Source organism: Bos indicus, chromosome 15, assembly GCF_029378745.1.
Source record: "Bos indicus isolate NIAB-ARS_2022 breed Sahiwal x Tharparkar chromosome 15, NIAB-ARS_B.indTharparkar_mat_pri_1.0, whole genome shotgun sequence".
NCBI lineage: Eukaryota > Metazoa > Chordata > Mammalia > Artiodactyla > Bovidae > Bos > Bos indicus.
The window spans coordinates 16,406,530-16,426,830 of NC_091774.1; the positions used below are offsets into that span (position 1 = coordinate 16,406,530).

General features: G+C 40.8%; 1 protein-coding gene across 1 annotated transcript in view; it reads right to left on the bottom strand.

The window, feature by feature from the left end:
* Window positions 1-12,749, bottom strand: part of C15H11orf97 (chromosome 15 C11orf97 homolog) — a 38,864-nt gene extending 26,115 nt beyond the window's left edge. The window contains exons 1-2 of the mRNA XM_070803354.1: window positions 12,537-12,749; window positions 6,789-6,893 (exon numbers count right to left, since the gene is read on the bottom strand). Coding sequence (XP_070659455.1) covers window positions 6,789-6,893; window positions 12,537-12,681 — 250 coding nt within the window. The 5' untranslated portion in view covers window positions 12,682-12,749. The remainder of the gene's footprint in view (window positions 1-6,788; window positions 6,894-12,536) is intronic.
* Window positions 12,750-20,301: the final 7,552 nt, after the last annotated feature.

Here is a 20,301-nt window from a genome sequence, read left to right on the forward strand (position 1 = left end):
TGGTCAGAAAGCTGCATTTCTTTTTTTCAGGATGGTGAGATTCTGTAGATCCAGGCCCAATGGCTTATCTGACAGAACGTGTAAAGCCTCTGAAACCTGTTCTATCTCAGGTTTGAACCTGAACCTGGATAAGATCATGACAATCTTGTGTTAACCGAAAATAATACTATTCGCTACCAATGCAGTTTCAAATCTTTTTTCCCTCTAAGAAAATATAATCTTATAAAGTATAACCCAGTGACAAAGAGCAAAGATACCAGCTTCAGATGAACCTACATTCATGTATCAGTTATTCCACTGAGTGGCAACAGTTACTGTACCTTCCCCTAGTCTCAGCTTCTAGAGCTACAAAATGGGAAGAATAGTGATACGGAAAGAGTAAAGGGACAAAGTAGGAGATTAAATAGCTAATCCCACTGGGGGACTGTAAGTGAAGCAAAAGGTATAGGAGACTCCTGTAAGTTAATGATGACTGAAGGAAGCAGACTTGCTTAACAACAAAACCAAGTAGGCTTGTTTAGCAACAACAACATGTAACAAGAGCAAGAGACATGCCCCCAAACAATAAAACAACGCTAGAAGTGAGGCCCAGTGAGGTCAATAAGTTAACGATTCCCAGGATTTAGTACACCCCCGGGTGTACTCTGGGGGTTGATGATGGACAGGGAGGCCTGGCGTGCTGCAATTCTCGGAGTCGCAAAGAGTTGGACACGACTGAGCGACTGACTGAACTGAACTGGGTGTATATAAAGAACAGTATATATTGCTTAAATTCAAATAAAAATATATATTCATATGTGTATATACACATAGAAAAAAGAGAGAGAAAGGGCCAGGCAAATAATATAAGTAAGTAGAGGAGGCTAGAGGTAAGAAATAATTGGCTCTCCCAGTTTTTTCTTTTTCTACATTTATTGGAGGCATGGATACCACAGAAATACTTTTTTTCTTATTGCTACCACTTGCTCCATGGAAGAAAAGCTACAACAAACCTAGACAGCATATTAAAAAACAGAGACATCATTTTGCTGACAAAGGTCTGTATAGTCAAAGCTTTGGTTTTGCCAGTAGTCATGTACAGATGTGAGAGTTGGACCATACATAAGGCTGAGTGCTGAAGAAATGATGCTTTTTAACTGTGGTGCTGGAGAAGACTCTCAAGGGAATTTCAAGAAAAACTGTGTGGCTAAAGTGGAGTCAGAGAGTATGGGAGATGAGTTCACAGAGGTGAGCAGGCCACACGACAAAGGTGAAATTTAGCCTAAGGAAAATAAGAAGGCATTGGAGAGCTTTAGCATGGCGGTGATGGGCAAAAATTTATGTTTGTCAGAGATGCCTCTGGTTTCTGAGAAGAGAATAGACTGCAGGGGGAAGGAGTAGAAATTGTCACTGGGGGCTATTGCTGAGCCTGCAAGAGACGACTGGGGTTTGGGGCAGGTGATTGTGGGCAAAGTGGTTGCTATTGTTCAGCTGCTTAGTCACGTCTGACTCTTTGTGACCCCATGGACTGCAGCATACCAGGCTTCCCTGTCTATCACCATCTCCTGGAGCTTGTTCAAACTCATGTCTATTGAGTCAGTGATGCGATCCAACCATCTCATCATCTGTCGTCCCCTTCTCCTGCCTTCAATCTTTCCCAGCATCAGGGTCTTTTCTAATGAGTCAGCCTTTCCCATCAGGTGGCCAAAGTATTGGAGTTTCAGTTTCAGCATCAGTCTTTCCAATGAATATTCAGGACTGATTTCCTTTAGGACTGACTGCTTTGATTTCCTTGCAGTCCAAGGGACTCTCAAGAGTCTTCTCCAGCATCACAGTTCAAAAGCATCAGTTCTTCAGTGCTTAGCCTTCTTTATGCTCCAACTCTCACATCCATACACGACTACTGGAAAAACCACACCTTTGACTAGACTGACCTTTGTTGGCAATATGCTGTCTAGTTTGGTCATAGCTTTTCTTCCAAGGAGTAAGTGTCTTTTAGTTTCATGGGTGCAGTCACCATCTGCAGTGATTTTGGAGCCCCCCAAAATAAAGTCTCTCACTGTTTCCACTGTTTCCCTATTTGCCATGAAGTGATGGGACCAGATGCCATGATCTTCATTTTTTGAATGTTGAGTTTTAAGCCAACTTTTTCACTCTCCTCTTTCACTTTCATCAAGAGGCTCTTTAGTTCTTCATCTTCTGCCATAATGGTGGTGTCATCTGCATATCTGAGGTTATTGATATTTCTCCCTGCAATCTTGATTCCAGCTTGTGCTTCCTCCAGCCCAGCATTTTGCATGATGTACTCTGCATGTGAGTTAAATAAGCAGGGTGACAATATGCAGCCTTGATGTACTCTTTCCCCAGTTTGGAACCAGTCTGTTGTTCCATGTCTGGTTCTACCTGTTGTTTCTTGACTGGCATACAGGTTTTTCAGGAGGAAGTTAGGGTGGTCTGGTATTCCTATCTCTTTCAGAATTTTCCATAGTTTGTTGTGATCCACACAGTCAAAGGCTTTAGCATAGTCAATGAAGCAGAAGTAGATGTTTTGGGCAAGGTGGGGAGATTTCAAATATCTTTCAAATGTAGATTTCACAGGATTCACTGATGGACTGACCATGGAGAGAGGATTTGCCTTCTAGGCCTAATCAACTGAGTGAATGGTGGTACCATTTCTTGAGATGGGGAAGACCCACTGAAGAGTGGGATTTAAAAGCTGGGATTTAGGGATGTCCTTGGTGGTCCAGTGGTTAAGATTTCACCTTCCAATGCAGAGGGTGCAGGTTTGATCCCTGGTCAGGGAATTTGGGCTTCCCTCGTAGCTAAATCGGTAAAGAATCTGCCTGCAATACAGGAGACCTGGGTTCAATCCCTGGGTTGGAAGATCCCCTGGAGAAGGGAATGGCACCCCAACTCCAGTATTCTTGCCTGGAGAATCCCATGGACAGAAGAGCCTGGCAGGCTACAGTCCACGGGGTCGCAAAAGTCGGACACGACTTAGAAACTAAAACACTACCACCAGGGAACGAAGATCCTGCATGCCTCGTGGCCAAAAACCCAAAACATACAACAAAAACAATATTATAAAAGATTTAATAAAGACTTAAAATGGTCCATATTAAAATTTTTCAAAGATTTTTATTCAGTTCTGTTCTGGTCATGCTAAGTTTGAGAGGCCTTTAGATATCCAAGCCAAGTAGGCTTCTGGGAATTTGAAAATCAGAGGGCAGAGATATAAATTTTGGAGTTGTCAGCACAAGAGGGCCAAGTGTGATCTGCAGGGAGGGAGTATGGATACAGAAAAAGGTCTATGACTGAGTTTTACACATTTTAGAGCATAGAAGAAGCAGAGTCAGCAAGGAGGATAGAGAACGGGTGGTACAACTCAAACCAGGAGACTGGAGCATGGTGACCTGGAGGCTGAGCTGAGAAAGTGTTTTCCGGGGAAGGAGTAAATGGTTATGTCATATGCTGTGGAGAAGCTGAGTTTGTGGATTGGATTTGACCTTGAAGATCACTACCTTTGACCTTAACAACAAAGGTCATTTGCAATCTGGAAAGGAACAATTTCCTTGTATGCGTGGAAGCAAAGGCCTAATTGGGATGGGTGACAGAGCCAATAAGTGAAAACGTAGAAATAATGGGTCTAACTTCTAACATCTAGGGATGGCTGCTTATAAGTCATGTGTGTGCGTGCTCAGTTGCTGTTGTGTCTGACTCTTTTGCAACCCCATGGACTGTAGCCCACCAGGCTCCTCTTTCCATGAGATTTCCCAGGCAAGAACACTGGAGTGGGTTGCCATGCCTTCCTCTAGTGGGTTGTCATGCCTTTCTCTAAGGGATCTTCTCAACCCAGGGATCAAACCCCTTTCTCCTGCGTCTCCCTCATTCACAGGCAGATTCTTTACTACTGTACTACCTTAGAAGACTACATTCAAGGTCCTAAAAATCCCTAAGAGTTTTATGCAGAATTCTGGGTGTGTGTGGCAAGGTGTGTCCTCCAGCAAGAGAGGCTGTATCTTTCTTCTGATATTTAAAAGAGTTTGTCACTGTAAACCTTGCAGTTTACAGTAGCTGATGAACACTGCCAGCCTTAGCTCTCCGGGCTAGGCTGGAAGAGTGTGGAACTCTCCCTACGTGCTAGTTTCCTGTTCTGGTCCACATGGGGCTTCCAGCCGTGAAAAGGAGAAGAAACGAAAAAGAAAAAATTTAGTAGGCTTCCGTTTTTTATCCATTAGAGCCCTTTAAAACTTAACGTTACAGAAGCAATTCTCAGCTTTGAGATATTTTTTCTAGGCTAAAATAGCACCTCTGTGCGACCTCTGGTGGATGCTACAAAAAATGCAGCACCCCATGCGGTCTTCATTTCATATGAAAAATATTTAAGAAGTCTTCCCTGATAGCTCAGTTTGTAAAGAATCCACCTGCAAGGCAGGAGACCCCAGTTGGATTCCTGGGTCTGGAAGATCCTCTGCAGAAGGGATAGGCTACCCATTCCAGCATTCTTGAGCTTCCCTTGTGGCTCAGCTGGTAAAGAATCCATCCGCAATGCACAAGACCTGGGTTCAGTACCTGGGTTGGGAAGATCCCCTGGAGAAGGAAAAGACTACCCACTCCAGAATTCTGGCCTGGAGAATTCCATGGACCGTATAGTCCATGGGGTCGCAAAGAGTTGGACATGACTGAGCCACTTTCACTTTCAATATTTAAGATTGCCTAGAAAAATAAATTTTTATAAACCAAATGATTTTTCCTAATTATTCAGACTGACATAAATAAATTTATCCATTAAGAATCAACACACCATCCAAATAGTGTATAAATGAGCTTTTATGTAATCTCTGAAATGAAGGGGACCCAAATACAATTGCAGATTGGGTTTCAGAGAAACAATTTAGTTGGTCATTCTGCCTCCATCTGTAGAGTTCAAACTCTAAGACTTTATACTTTCCTTCAAGACACTGTATGAACAAAATTAGCCATTCCTTTGACCTATCTTTCCATAAGAATGGGTGATGCAAGAAGACCTTAAAAGGCGTTTCTATGCTGGTTTTAAAATGTAAAGTGGAGGGAAAACAATTCTTAAAGGAAAAAGAAGACATTATGAAAAGCTGTAGTATCAATGTGGCATTGAAATAGATGAATGGGACAGAACAGGGAGTGAAGAAATAGGAAAAACCCCATAAAGTGTGAAACTATGTCACAGAGTCTGAAAGTTGTACCTCTGGGCCTGCAGCCTCTGCTCTAATTTGGGTCCCACTAGCCTGGGCTTCCCAGGTGGCACCTATGGTAAAGAACATGCCTGCCAGTGCAGGAAATCTGAGACATGTTCGATCCCTGGGTCAGGAAGATCCCCTGGAGGAGGAAATGACTACCCACTCCAGTTTTCTTGCCTGGAGAATTCCACGGACAGAGGAGCCTGGTGGGCTGCAGTCCATAGGGTTGCAAAGAGTTGGACACGACTGAAGCAACTTAGCACAGCACAGCCCGTTTTTCAACAATTCTCCTCAGAAAACGTCAAGTTCTCTATGTACAGGAGTCATGTCTCATTTCTTTTATATCTTCAAGCAACTGCTGGTATCCAAGAGGGTTTCAATAAAAACATGAAATATGCACCTAGTAATCACAGAGAAGGAACTATAAAAAATAAGGAGCTCCAGCAGTTTCAAAATAATGTCTATAAGGGATTCTTTAGAGCATGCATGTGTGTGTGCTCAGTTGCTTTAGTCATATCCAACTCTGTGCGACCCTAACCTGCCAGGCTCCTCTGTCCATGGGATTCTCCAGGTTAAGAATACTGTAGTGGGTTGCCATGCCCTCCTCCAGGGAATCTTCCTGACCCAGGGATCGAACCCACATCTCCTGCATGGATAGGCAGATTCTTTATCTCTGAGCTCTCAGGGAAACCCTCTTTAGAGCATATCTTTTTTCAAATGAATCATCAGTGTGAGCTATCAATGCCCAGACCATGTAACCCATATACTATGTGTATGTGAGATAAAATCCTGGGATGAATTGACCTATTTAAATGACTTAGATTCTTCTGAGTCAGTGATTTGCAAAGTGGGGTCTCTGGACCAGCATCATCAACTTGGGACTTGGTAGAAATACAAATTCTTGGGCCCCATCCCAGACTTTCTAAGCCAGTTACTCTCTAGATGGGGCTCAGCCGTCTGCTTTTAACCTGTAATTCCTAGATAATTCTGATGCAGTCAATACTTTGAGCATCACGGTTATTGGTACTACTTATGGAGAAGGCAATGGCACCCTACTCCAGTACTCTTGCCTGGAAAATCCAATGGGCAGAGGAGCCTGGTAGGCTGCAGTCCATGGGGTTGCTAAGAGTCAGGCATGACTGAGCGACTTCAATTTCACTTTTCACTTTCATGCATTGGAGAAGGAAATGGCAACCCACTCCAGTGTTCTTGCCTGGAGAATCCCAGGGACAGGGGGCCTGGTGGGCAGCCGTCTATGGGGTCGCACAGAGTCGGACATGACTGAAGTGACTTAGCAGCAGCAGCAGCATATTGATAAAGGTTGAGGATGTTATTGTGCTTTCCAGACACTTGGAAAAAATTCTACTTATCATTAAGTAGAAATAAATCCACCAAAAATGTGGAACAGCAATGTAAATACATTAATTTATTTGGGCAAAGGCAAAATAATTATATAAAATTATCCAAGAACCTCTCAGGGGGCTGTTTTTCTTTTAATACTCATGGTTTTACAATAAATAAAATAATCACTGCCATCAAACAGGTAATTTTATATCCATTTTGCAAATATACTTAATTTGTCACTGAGATTACCTGCAGGTGGATGTTTAATGTGGCATTCATCTCTTTTAATATAAAGTTCTTCCTCGAGTACTTCCTTAATTCTCTTATGTGGTTCACAATATAAAAACTTCTTCCCTGTAAAGGTATTAACAAAATTGGTTACTTATCATAAATTCTGCCCAACCTTCTAGCCATTATTTACATAAATAACTATTTTTTAAAGAGACAAATCCTTCCATACAAATAACAGGTGTTTCATCCTGCAGACTCTATTTTGGAAAGATCCCTTCCAGTGTAACTTTTAGCTTTGCCGGGGGACAACTTTATATTTTGTGGTTAAGTTTCAGATAACTTATTTTAAGTATTATGAAGTAATATATGAAGTTTTCTTCATTAACTTGAAGAAAACTTTCATTTATTCAATAAATTCTTATTAAAGACATACTCTGTGCCAGGCATTTGGGGCAGAGGACACAGCAGTGAATAATAAAGATATATGGTGGCTCAGACAGTAAAGAATCTGCCTGCAATGTGGGAGACCTGGGTTTGATCCCTGGGTTGGGAAGATCCCCTGGAGAAGGGAAAGGCTACCCACTCCAGTATTCTGGAGAATTCCACGGACTGTATAGTCCATGGGTTCGAAAGAGTTGGGCACGACTGAGCAACTTTCACTTTCCATGCATAGAGCCTACAATCCAGATACATGATACAGAACAGTCTAGTAGTATTTCATCAGCTTTTTAAAAGAATAAACCTGAATTGTAGTGGAGTGTCAGTAATGGACATATGACCTTTTCCTGACCTCCAAACCTGGCCCCACAAGACTTCACTGTTATAGTTGAGGATGGACTGTTTTTTCTAAGCTCTTTAGCTACATTTCTTCTGCTCAGCCCAGGGAGTCATCTGAGCCCATACTTCTCTCCAGACTCTCCTGTCAGCCCTTCTCTCTCTTGCTCTCTGAGCTCCGGCCATGTGGCCTTTCTGTCCATCCCCACACATTGTCTCTTTTGTACAGTCTGTTTTCTCTGCCTGAACTGTCCTTCTCATAATTATTTTTGCCTGGGTAACTTCTACCTGAATGTCAGGTCTAGGCTGAGATGTCAGTTCTTTAAGGAAATTTTCCTTGGCTCCACAATGTCCCTGGTTACTTTTTCTCATAGTATTTTCCTCTTTGCTTTCATTTGACTTATTGCAATGTGTATGCAGCCTCATTTACTTTATGTACAATTTTATTTGTGTAACTATTAGTACCGTATGTCTCCCTTGCCAGGCTATATACCGTGAGAGCAGAGGTGTCTGTTCAGCTCATCAGAGTCCTAGAACAGAGTGTGACATAATAGTAGATGCTCAACAGGATTTCCCTGCTGGTCTGCCTGCCAATGCAGAGGACACGGAATTTGATCCCTGATCAGAGAACTAGATCCCACATACGTCGGGGAAGCTAAGCCTGTGCACCGCAACTGCTGAGCCTAGAGCCTGTGAACTACCGAAGCCCCTGCTCCCCAGAGCGTGTGCTCCTCATTGAGGGATGCCGCGGCAGTGAGAAGCCGGCATATTAGAGAGTAGCCTCTGCTTGCCCCAACTAGAGAGTGCCTGCGTGAAGCTACGAAGACCCAGCACAGCCAAAAATAAATAAATACAAATTAAAAAAATAATAGATGCTCAACAAGTGTGTGTTCAAGTGGAACCAAAGCATTGTTCAATCAGGTGGAGCGCAGATTCCTCTGTGTGTGTGTCTGCCCACCCAGCCCTGTGAAGAGCAGGCAGCCAGTAGTTCTAGTCCTAGTGCTTAAAAACTCAGTCCAGGGAGCCATGGAGAATCTCAATGACCGAGGCAAAGATATGGCAGGTGTCCTCTTTTCTAGACCAACTGAAGAAGAACAAATTTGACTTGTGTGCAGACTGGCCCAAATGGGGCAAGAGACCTAATGCTTCTCGCCACGGGTCTAGGTCATTCCTGGTCGTGAGACCCAAACACACCCTCAGACATGAACAAGGTAGAGTGAGATATTCTCTGGGTCTGGGCTTGTTTTCCCCCAAATTCAGAGTCATATGAATGAGAGATGAATGTGGGTCAGCATTACTCAAGTTTAACTCTGGATTAAAATTTAGTTAAATCATGATCTTCAGGCAGAAAAGGGTTTAAGAAATTTGGCTAAGAGGAAAAGCCTATAATAGCTCAGTAGAAATGAAGAGATCACTTGCTGTAATTTGATGTCTCTTGACAAATTTCAGCCCTTCTCTCACAAGAATTCACAGAAGAAATCATCAAAGGTTTCAAGGAACTATGAAAAATGACAGACTTGTAAACAGCTGTGTGTGTGTGTGCGTGTGCACGTGCGCGTGTGCATGTGCATGCACACTAAGTCATGTCCAACTATTTGGGACCCCATGCACTGTAGCCCGCCAGGTTCCTCTGTCAATGGGATTTTCCAGGTAAGAATGCTGGAGTGGGTTGCCATTTCCTACCAGGGGATCTTCCTGGACTAGGGATCAAACCCGTGTCTCCTGCATTGGCAGGTGGATTCTTTACCACAGTGGCACCTGGGAAACTCATAAAGAGCTAGTTTGGGCAAATATTCCTTGCTCTAAGAAAGACAAAGAGAAAGACAAGAAAGGAAGGAAGCAACGAGCTGGCTACTAACAATTGCTACGGTTTATTGAATGCTACCATGTTCTAGGCATCTTATGTATACTATCTTTCTTCTTGACAATCAGCCTATAGGAAGGTAAAATTATTCCTACTTTATGGAAGAGGGGCTTCCCTTATGGCTCAGCTGGTAAAGAATCTGCCTGCAATATGGGAGACCTGGTTCAATCCCTGGATTGGGAAAGGCTATCCACACCAGTATTCTGGCCTAGAGGATTCCATGGACTACAGTCCATGTGGTAGCAAAGGTTTGGATACAACTGAGTGACCTTTCACTTATGGATGAGAAAGTAAGTTTCAAAAGTTTTTAAAACTAGTCATAAAAATTAAAAGAAATTGATTCTTTCAAACTGTGGTTCAAGAGAAAACTTTTGAGAGTTCTTTGGACAGAAAGGAGATCAAACCAGTCAATCCTACAGGAAATAAACCCTGAATGTTCATTGAAAGGACTGATGCTAAAGCTGAAGCTCCAATACTTTGGCCACCTGATGTGAACAGCTGATTGTTTGGAAAAGACCCTGATGCTGGGAAAGATTCAAGGCAGGAGGAGAAGGGGACAACAGAGAATGAGATGGTTGGGTGGCATCACTGACTCAATGGACATGAGTTTGAGCACACTCCAAGAGATAGTGAAGGACAGGGAAGCCTGGGATGCTAGCAGTCCATAGGGTCACAAAGAGTCGGACATGATTTAGTGACTGAACAACATAGCTGACCCTCTCAAACCAAGTTACTAAACTGGCTAGATTAAGGAGATGTTGTACCCATAGTATAGTATTTGCATTTCGGCAAGACATTTGATAAAGTGCATTCATATAGGAGGCAGAGTGCCCAGCCAAAGATGCTACTTGACAGATCAGGGGCTTCCAGAGACTCTACTTGGACTGTGGGGTTCACCATTTAATTAGTTAATCTGAATATAGGAACTTTCAGCAAACTCACCAAATGTGAGAATGACACAGACTTGGTGAATGGTTTACAGGCTGAATGGCAAACTCAGGATTCAAAGGGCCTTCCATACTTGGAATGAAATGTTCATATCCATAGGATGGTATTGATGGGGACAATATAACGACCTGCATTTAGAACTAAACAGAGGAACTCCGTAAGTATAGGACAGAAAAGGCCTTGGTCAAATGTTTTCAATTGGACAGATGGGAAAAGAGAAACTAAGGATGTCATAGATTGCATTTGTTGTGTGTTAAGAATCTAATGTGTCTGCCTAAACAGCTATTGTGAATTTATATAGATTCACCTAATAGAAGTATAACGTTCAGATCAAGCGAAGTTATGGTCCTACCACACTACCCTAATCTGATGGTACCTAGTATACTGGATTCAGTGATTTAATAAAACGGAGAATATTGGGATAGTTCAGCCCATGGTGAGAGCACTACAAATTATTTTAAAGATAACACTAAAATGAATAAATAAAGGTAACACTGAGGCGATAAAAGATTTGGTGGGGCTCAAATAGCCACCGTTATATAATTCAAAGATGTTTCAGTGGGAAAGGGCCACATTTTATCTGTGTATATTTGGGAGCAGATGTGTGATTAGGGAGTAGAAGCTGTACAGACACTGAGGACCTTTCCAAAAAATAGAGACTGAAGATTTAAAAAAAATTTTTTTTTGAAAATTAAATAGGTACTTGTGCCCATTTAATTTAACAGGTATGAATAATCTGTCTCTACTTGAGCTGAGGCCCTAAACAATGAGCTCAGGAAGGTTGAGGCAGGCACTCTTCGTATGTTTCTACCCTGACTCTGTCAGCCCCTGTGTAAATTAGACACCAGCCTTAATTCATTACTCATTTCCCAGCAACTGCCCAATGGAAGGCACGCAATCAGGACTCAATATTTGTTCAACTGACAAGCAAATGGCTAATTCCACCTTTTACTCCTACAGCCAAAAGGAATAAAGAACCTCTAAATTCTAGTGTCGCTTATGAGAAAATTTCCAGGTTGAATTTCAAGTCAGAGTAAGGAATTCCTTAAATATACTGAATACTTACATATACACTGAACTTAGTCGCTCTAAATAAGGTCTCTGCCTGCTGTTGACAAGAACAAGAATGAGGCATCATAATCAAGTATATTGTGACTGATGCTGAGGAAAGAGGCAGGCAACAGCAGTTCTGAGGCTCCTAGGGAGGTGCCGGGCTCTCAAGAGGGGGTGTGTGGTCCCTGGGGGAGTGGAAGTCGAGCTTCTTCGGCCCAACCCTTGCTCTCTAGAGGGGTAATCAGCGAGGCTCTGCAGAATGGCTGGGAATTGCTCACCTTCTTCAGACTATTATTTTCATCTTCATCATTCCTTAGCACCTACTGAAGACATGTGGGGCACACGGGGCTGGGAAATATCTGTAAATTTATGGAACAAGATGGATAAGCGCTTTGACCTGGCGCGGACTCAACTTTCAACTATGTTGGTTGTGAACCAGAACTCCTTTTTACTTCTTGCACGGTTGTTTGTATGTTTGGCAGGGCAGGAGGAAACAGCAGCAGTGTGTTAACATGTGACCCATAATTGTGAGACTCTAAAAGGGTCAGGTAATCATAATTTATGAACGGAGAATCCAAGAGATGGGAGTTTAAGTGTTTGAAGGCGTTCTCCTGCACTGAGTGATGCTGGGCAAGGTATATCCTTTCTGCTAGTTTAGACTTTAGTTTCCCGGTTTGTAAAATGAAGGAATTGACAAAAATGATACGTGTATTTCCATGCGTGTATATATAATTTATGTATTTAAAAATTAATTTCATATTTTATATGTAAAACAAATTTTTATATTTTACACAATTTTAATTAAAATATATTTTGTAATTTAATATTTTGAATACTATATGTATGTGTATTCATACGTGCACAATTTTTTTCAGTACCTTCCAGGCCAATGCCACTGCCCATTAAGTTGGAGGCTACCTGGGCTCAGATAACCTTTTATGAAGGAGGGCTTGGGGAAATGGACCAGATGCCTTTGGCCCTTACCTTTGTCAAAACAGCAACTCCAACCCCTCCCTCCAAAACCTTTGCGGCTTCAGCTAGTCCCACCGCAGTTTCCCCGTTCGCCTTTCACGGATTCTCCTCGCCCACGTCCCTCCCACCGTGTCGACGGCTGGAAGGGAACTCACACTGCTTGCGGGACTCCTGGGGACCACCGCCGCCCGGTTCTCCGCGCACCGCCGCGCACCCCAGGCCTGCGGGAGGCCCGGGCTGCTCGCCATCGCGGCCCGCCTGAGGCACCGTCACGACTGCCGCGGCCTCCTCCTCCCTCATGCCGCCGGGGTCTTCGTGGCCGGCAGCCGGCTGGCCTTCTCTGCTCTGCCGCGGGCAGCCAGGGAACGCAAGGCGTCTCTGGTTGCCATGGTGACAGGATCCTCCCCCTCCCCCCCACCCGCCGCCTAGCAGCTCTATTATGCTGGTGTCTCCTGTGTTCCGCGCGCCCAGGAAGACAGACGCTGGAGTTGGGAAGCTGTGATTACTTACCCACCAAAGCAAAGGACTTTCTGTTAATTTCTCATGTGTTTGTCACAGCAGTTTCGCAAGAGAGGCTTTACTATTGCCTCGTAGGGAAGCGGAGATTCAAAAAGCTAAGAACATTGTCTGAAGTTAGGCAACCAGAAGTGGCACAAGCTGGAATCCGAATTCAGAAAAGTTTGGTCCCAGAGGCCAAAGAGTAGATAGCCACCTGGAACAGGTAAGAGCGGGTGCAGGGACTGGACACGTGAGTTCAGGCAAGGTCACTGGTTTCACGCAGTGATAATGTTTGTTGTGTCCCGGCTCCTTGCTACACACACAACATGATGGAATAAATCAACATTAAGGATTCCTAACTTTTGGATTGTAAATTCTTGTTGTTAAACAACTCTTGTAGTGTCCAAGCACTTTTGTATTCACAATCTATTTCAATCCATATAATAAGGGATTTTACAGATGAAGTCAAACTCAAAGTTCAATTTGAATAGCAGATGGGAAACTCTAGGGTTTTTGGAGTATGAGGTTGCTTTTGTTTTTGCAGTTATTTAAAACAATGTTGTGGTTTTACTTTTATGAAAGCTAAATGTGCAGAATTAAAAAGTTCTACAAGGAATGTAGTCCAATGTAACTGCCTCCATCTTACCTCCATTTTACTCCACTTTTCACATCTTTGGGCTGATAGTTTAGTATCTACAACACATAACCAAATGCTTACTTTGCCGCTTTTTATATTTTTCCGTTTTAGGTATCATATCTTGATTTCCTAGTATAGGAGATAAGAATTTAGCTCTCTTCCATGCTTCCCACCTCACATGTACTTACTACACCTCAAGACTCTGAATGTAGATAAACTGAAATTTTTCCTAGAGTTTTTTCATTACTATGGCTATGTAAACTCTAATTGCAGACAAGTTTATCCACCCCCTAATACCCTAGGGTCACTTTTTTCATTTGCATAACCTTTGAATTACTTGGAGTTAATAGTTGCCTTGTTCTTTTTTTCACTTCTTTCTACTTTGCCAACAAAGGTCTGTCTAGTCAAGGCTATGGTTTTTCCAGTAGTCATGTATGGATGTGAGAATTGGACTGTGAAGAAAGCTGAGCGCCAAAGAATTGATGCTTTTGAACTGTGGTGTTGGAGAAGACTCTTGAGAGTCCCTTGGACTGCAAAGAGATCCAACCAGTCCATTCTAAAGGAGATCAGTCCTGGGTGTTCTTTGGAAGGAATGATGCTAAAGCTGAAACTCCAGTACTCTGGCCACCTCATGCGAAGAGTTGACTCATTGGAAAAGACTCTGATGCTGGGAGGGATTGGGGGCAAGAGGAGAAGGGGATGACAGAGGATGAGATGGCTGGATGGTGTCGCCGACTTGATGGACGTGAGTTTGAGTGAACTCCGGGAGATGGTGATGGACAGGGAGGCCTGGTGTGCTGTGACTCATGGGGTCGCAAAGAGTCAGACACGACTGAGCGACTGGACTGAACTGATAGTTAATTTACAGTGTTTTGATAGTTTCAAGGGTACAGCAAAGTGACTTGGTTTATGTATATGTGTATATGTAGTGTATACACTACATATATTATAATATATATACATATATATTGTTTTCCAGATTCTTTCCATTATAGATTATTGCAAGATATACGGTACAGTTCCCTATGCTACACAGTAGGTCCTTGTTGTTTACCTATTTTATATACAGTCGTATGCCTCTGTAATCCCAAACTCTTAATTTAGCTCCCCTCCATCCCCTTTGTTAACCACGTTTGTTTTCTATGTCCGTGAGTCTATTTCTTTCTTTTTTTTTTCGTGAGTCTATTTCTGTTTTGTAAATAAGTTCACCTGTATCATTTACTTTAGATTCCACATATAAGTGATATATGATATTTATGTTTCTCCTGACTTGCTTCACTTAATATGATAATCTCTAGGTGACTTGCTAATTTGTTAGATTTTTCATGTGCTTATCACTGATTAATTCCCAAATTCTCTTTGTGTAAAGCTCTTAGTATGTTTAAACACATGAAGAATTGTATCAATTTCATCTTTTTGAAAAAAAGATCCCTTCCAGAGAGACCTGTGATCTGCTCCAGTCTGCACTGGTCGCTCTCCAGACCTGTGGGTGCACAGCTGCTGTGTAAGGATTTCCCTTCACCATCATACCTCTCTCTTGCATTGAATCCCTGATTTGTGGAGCCCTCTTCCTCACTTTCCTAGTTTACTTGCTTGGTGGAGCCTACCTCCAGGAGATTTTTTTCAGAAGTGGTGTATGGGAAATAAAATGTCCAGGTGTAGAAGTGTCTTTATTCTTTACTAATGTGAGTGTCTAGCTGGTTAAATAATCTAATTTGGAAATCATTTTTCTTCATAACATTAAGGTCATTGCACCATTGTCTTTTGGCATCTCCTGTGGCCAATAGAGAATTCTACTGTCATTCTATTCCTGCCCCTTGAATAAGACCCATCCTTTCTTTGAAACGTGGAGGATCTTCTCTTTGCACTCATTGTTCTGAAATTTCATGATACTGCACCTTGATATCATTAAATTTTCAACCATTATACTGGGAACTCATTTCAATCAAGAAATTCACATCCTTCACTTTGGAGACTTTCTTGAATTATTTGTAATCTTTATTTTCTCTGTTCCCTTGGGAATTCCTGTCATTTGTATATTATTAGTAGATTTTCTGATTTGTCCTCTAGTTTTATGACCTATTTTTTCTATTTTATATCTATTTTTGCACTATTTTCTAGGAAATATCAACATTATTTTTTAAACATTTTATTTTTCACTTCTGCTATCATGTTTCTATTGGTTTGCCCCAAAAGTTCCTTCAGTTTTTAAATAAAACTAAGACACAATTTTCATTTTCACAAAGAATGTTATTGAACAATGTACTCACCATTTTGTTTCACTACCTTCTGCCATTTTCCAGGCAACTTCATAATTCCATCTTCCCAAAATTGTTTATATTTTTGAGCAAAGAACTGTTCCAAGTGCCCTTTACAGTCTTCCGGGGAATTAAAATTTTTTCCATTAAGAGAATTTTGTAAAGACCAAAATAAATGGACATTTGAAGTTGTAATGTCTGGTGAATATGGAGGATGAATCAGAACTTCTCAAACTGTAACAGTTTTTGTTTGGTCATCAAACAAACATGTGGTCTTCCATTATGCTGATGGAAGATTATGCATTTTACATTGACTAATTCTGGATGCTTTTTATTGAGTGGTGTTTTCAGTTGGTCTAATTGGGGGCATTTGAGGATTAATCACTTGGTTTTCTGAAGGAGTTCCCTTCTAATCCTATCGTGTACACAACATCACCTTCCTTGTATGAAGAGCAGTCTTTGGTGTGGTTGATGGTGATTCATTTTACTTGCCCCATGATCTCTTCTGTTCCACATTATGTACAATATCCACAGTATTCCTTGCCCATCACAATTTGTTTTAAAAATGAAACATTTTTGTTACATTTCAGTAGAGAATCACATGCAAAAATATAGTCAAGAAGGTTTTTTCACTTATGTGAAACACAAACATCAAAGCAATTAATGTAACCAAGCTAGTGCAGGTGATTTTCAACACTTGATTTGCATATTTTGAGTATGTCACATATCTCCCTCGTGGTGTAACGGAGATTGTTCTCAGTTTATGTCCCCATTTCATTGCTATCAGTTTCAACAGGTGTACTCGAATATGAAGCATTGTCCAGCAAGAAATCTCCGGCACAAATCTTCGCCAACCACTTTTGACACATTTGATAAATCAGAGCACTTTATCCAAACACTGCACAAATCTTTATTTTGTGATTCAGTTGTGTTTTCACCTTTATTGACCTTTATTTATGATATGCTGAAAATGTTGCTTGTTTCTTCCATTTTCAATATTAAAATGGCTATACAAAAATTCACCCCTTTTGATAAGTTTTTTAAAAAATGCAAGCTAATATGACAGCTGTCACAATAGTCTAACAAAATTGTTTTGAATGAAGTTAAAGACAACTCAGTGCTACTAGAGTCATCGTACTGAAAAAACTGAACAAACTTTTTGGCCAACCCCCAAATTTCTCAGAACTCTTTTTGTGTGTGTGTGTGTAACACCTTGCCCTTATATCATGGATGGAATATCTTATCTCTCTAAGGATATTAGTGATGTTATTCCAGTATTACTTTTTCCTTGTATAACTGCTGCACCCTCCAAGTTAAGTGTTCTGGTTTGTTTTGTCCTCTATCTTTGTAGCTTCGATTGATGGTTGACCATCTTGCCCCGTCTAGTAGGAGAGTATGACTCTCTGCATACAGGTGGACTTGTCGACTGGGGGTTTCACTGATGGGTGATCTGTTTGGAGGCAGCCCTCATGTCACTGTTACGGCCTTATTTCTTGAACTTCTCTGATTCTTCACAGAGTGACTTGTCTTGTCTCCCTGCTGGAGAGTATCAGTCTGGTGCCAGCACCCTAGGAAGTGAGGGGAGGAAAGAAGTGAAGGCTCAAGAAGAAGAATGTAAATATTCATGAAATTTCCACTTCGGTGTAGTGCTCCTACCCTCAAGAGTGCTCCTTGAGGTACTCAAGAGCACCTCCCACCCATGAAAGTCTGTTTGACTTTCTTCAGAGAATTACCCTCAGTCTTCTGCTAGGGTAGAGGTGGGGGTGTCATTCATCTGGCTGCTATGAATGGGGGTTTTGGAGGCCTAACTGGTTTTTTATTGTTGTAAAATGTACATAACATAAAATTGACTCTTTTAACCCTGTTTAATTATATAATGCAATGGTATTAAATACACTCACATTGTTGTACAGCCATCACCACTATTTCCAGACTTTTTTCATTATCCCAAACAGAAGCTGTATCCATTTAGCAATAATTCTCAATTTCCCTCTCTCCCAGGACTCTGGTAACCTCTTCTCTTTTTTCAGTCTCTATGAACTTGACTACTTGTACATTTTGTATAAATGGAATCATACAAAATATTCCTCCAACAATAGTAACAAAATTATTTTCCTCCAACAAAAATAACAACAATAATTTGTTGTTATTTCATCCAACAAAATGTTTTTAAAGTTCATCCATGTTGTAGCATGTATCAGAATTGCATTCTTTAAAGTTGAAATGATATTCCATTTTATGTACACAATATGTTGTAACATATTGTATATCTGTTCATCTGGTGGACATTTGAGTTGCAAATAATGCTGAAATGGTGTAAAAAGATCAGTTTGAATTCCTGCTATCAGTTCTTTAGAGAATATACTTAGAAATGCAATTACTGGATCATGTGGTAGTTTGATGTTTAACTTTTTGAGGAACCATCTAACTTTTTAAAGTCCCTGCACCACTTTACATTCCCACTATCAATGCACAAAGGTTCTAATTTTTCTATATCCTTGTGGACATTTGTTAGTTTCATTTTTAAAAATGTAACAGCCAGCTATTCTGATGAACATGAGCTGGTATCTTTTTGTGATTTTGCTTTGCATTTCATGTGCTTATAGCCCATTTGTACATCTTCTTTGGAGAAACGTCTATTCAAGTATTTTATCCATTTTCAGATTGGGTTTTTTGTTGAGTTTTAAGAGTTCTTTGTATATTCTGGATATTAATCCTTTATCACACATATGATTTATAAATATTTTCTCCCATTTAATGAGTTGCCTTTTCACTTTGTCTTTTGATTTAAAAAATGTTTCAATTTTGATGTAGTCCCGTTTATCTCAATTTTTCCTCTAATGCCTATATTTTTGGTGACATATCCAAGAATTCATTGCCAAATATAAAATCATAAAGATTTCTCATATGTGTTTTTCTAAAAGTTTTATAGTTTTAGCTTTTACATATAAGTATTTGATCATTTTGAGTTTATTTTTGTATTAACATTATAGTATGATAGATGAGCCCAACTCATTCTGTTGCATGGTTTTCCCAGCACCATTTGTTGAAATGGCTACTATTTTCCTCCATTGAATTGTCTTGACATTGTTGTCAAAAGTATTCAAAGATCCATAATGTGAGGGTTATTTCTGGACTCAAAATTCCATTCACTGATATATATATATATATACACACACACACACATATACATTTATCATTATGCCATTACCACAAGGTCTTGATTAACAACAGCTTTCTAGTACATTTTGAAATCAAAAAGTGTGAGGCTTCCAACTTTGTTTTTTTTTTCAAGATAGTTTTGGTGCTTCTGGGTTCTTTGCATTTCCATATGAATTTTAAGATCAGCTTGTCACTTTTTATGAAGAAGTTAGCTGGAATTTTGACAGATTGCATTGAATCTATGATGTTAAAACTATGATGTTAACTTTCAAGAGATATTATACTGCTTCAGGCATAAGTTAAGAACCTTCCATTTCTCTCTTCCCAGTATTATATAAATGACAACATATATTTTGCATTTAGATATGCTATAAACTATAAAAATTGTTAGTATTTTTGTTAAAATGGTCAATTATCTTTTAAAAATACTTAGTTTCCAAATCTGTATTATAATATTTATTTGTAAAATTAATGTATGAGACGATTTAAGCATTCTGACAATCACAAACAATTGCAGTTATATTTTTTATATGACTAATAGTTTTTTAACCATCTTAACCATTTTAAAGTGTTGAGTATATTAACATTGCTGTGTAGCAAGATCTCTAGAATTTTTTCATCTTGCAAAACAGAAACTGTGTACCTATGGAACACCAACTCCCTATTTTTCCCTTCCCCCAGCCCCTGGTAACAACCAGTCTATTTCTATGAATTTGAATATTTTAGATGTCTCATATGAGAATTTACTTAACAATCCTTTCCTGCCTTCCTTTGTGTGTAAGACCAAGGTCACCCTTCCACATATCAGTTTATAAAGCCTGGCTCCACCCATTAGTCTGTGTAGTGCTACCAGTAACATTCCTACTATGACTGAGGAAATAGGCTAGAGAGAGACAGAGCCCTCAGTTTGTTTAAATTCTCTAGGCCCCAATGCTGGAAAAGATTGAAGGCAGGAGAAGAAGGGGACAACAGAGGATGAGATGGTTGGATAGCATCACTGACTCAATGGACATGAGTTTGAGCAAGCTCCAGGAGCTGGTGAAGGACAGGGAAACCTAGGATGCTGGAGTCCATAAGGTTGCAAAGAGTCAGACATGACTGAGTGACTGAATTGATACTGATGAGTAGTTCGTAGGTGCTAAGTTGCTTTAGTCGTGTCCAACTGTTTGTGACCCTTTGGACTGTAGCCCACCAGTCTGTCCATGGGATTCTCCAGGCAAGAATACTGGAGTGGGTTGCCATGCACCCCTCCAGGAAATCTTCCTGACCCTGGGATTGCACCCACCTCTCTCATGTATCCTGCATTGATAGGCGGGTTCTTTACCACTATCGCCACCTGGGAAGTTTGTCTTTTTGTGATTGACT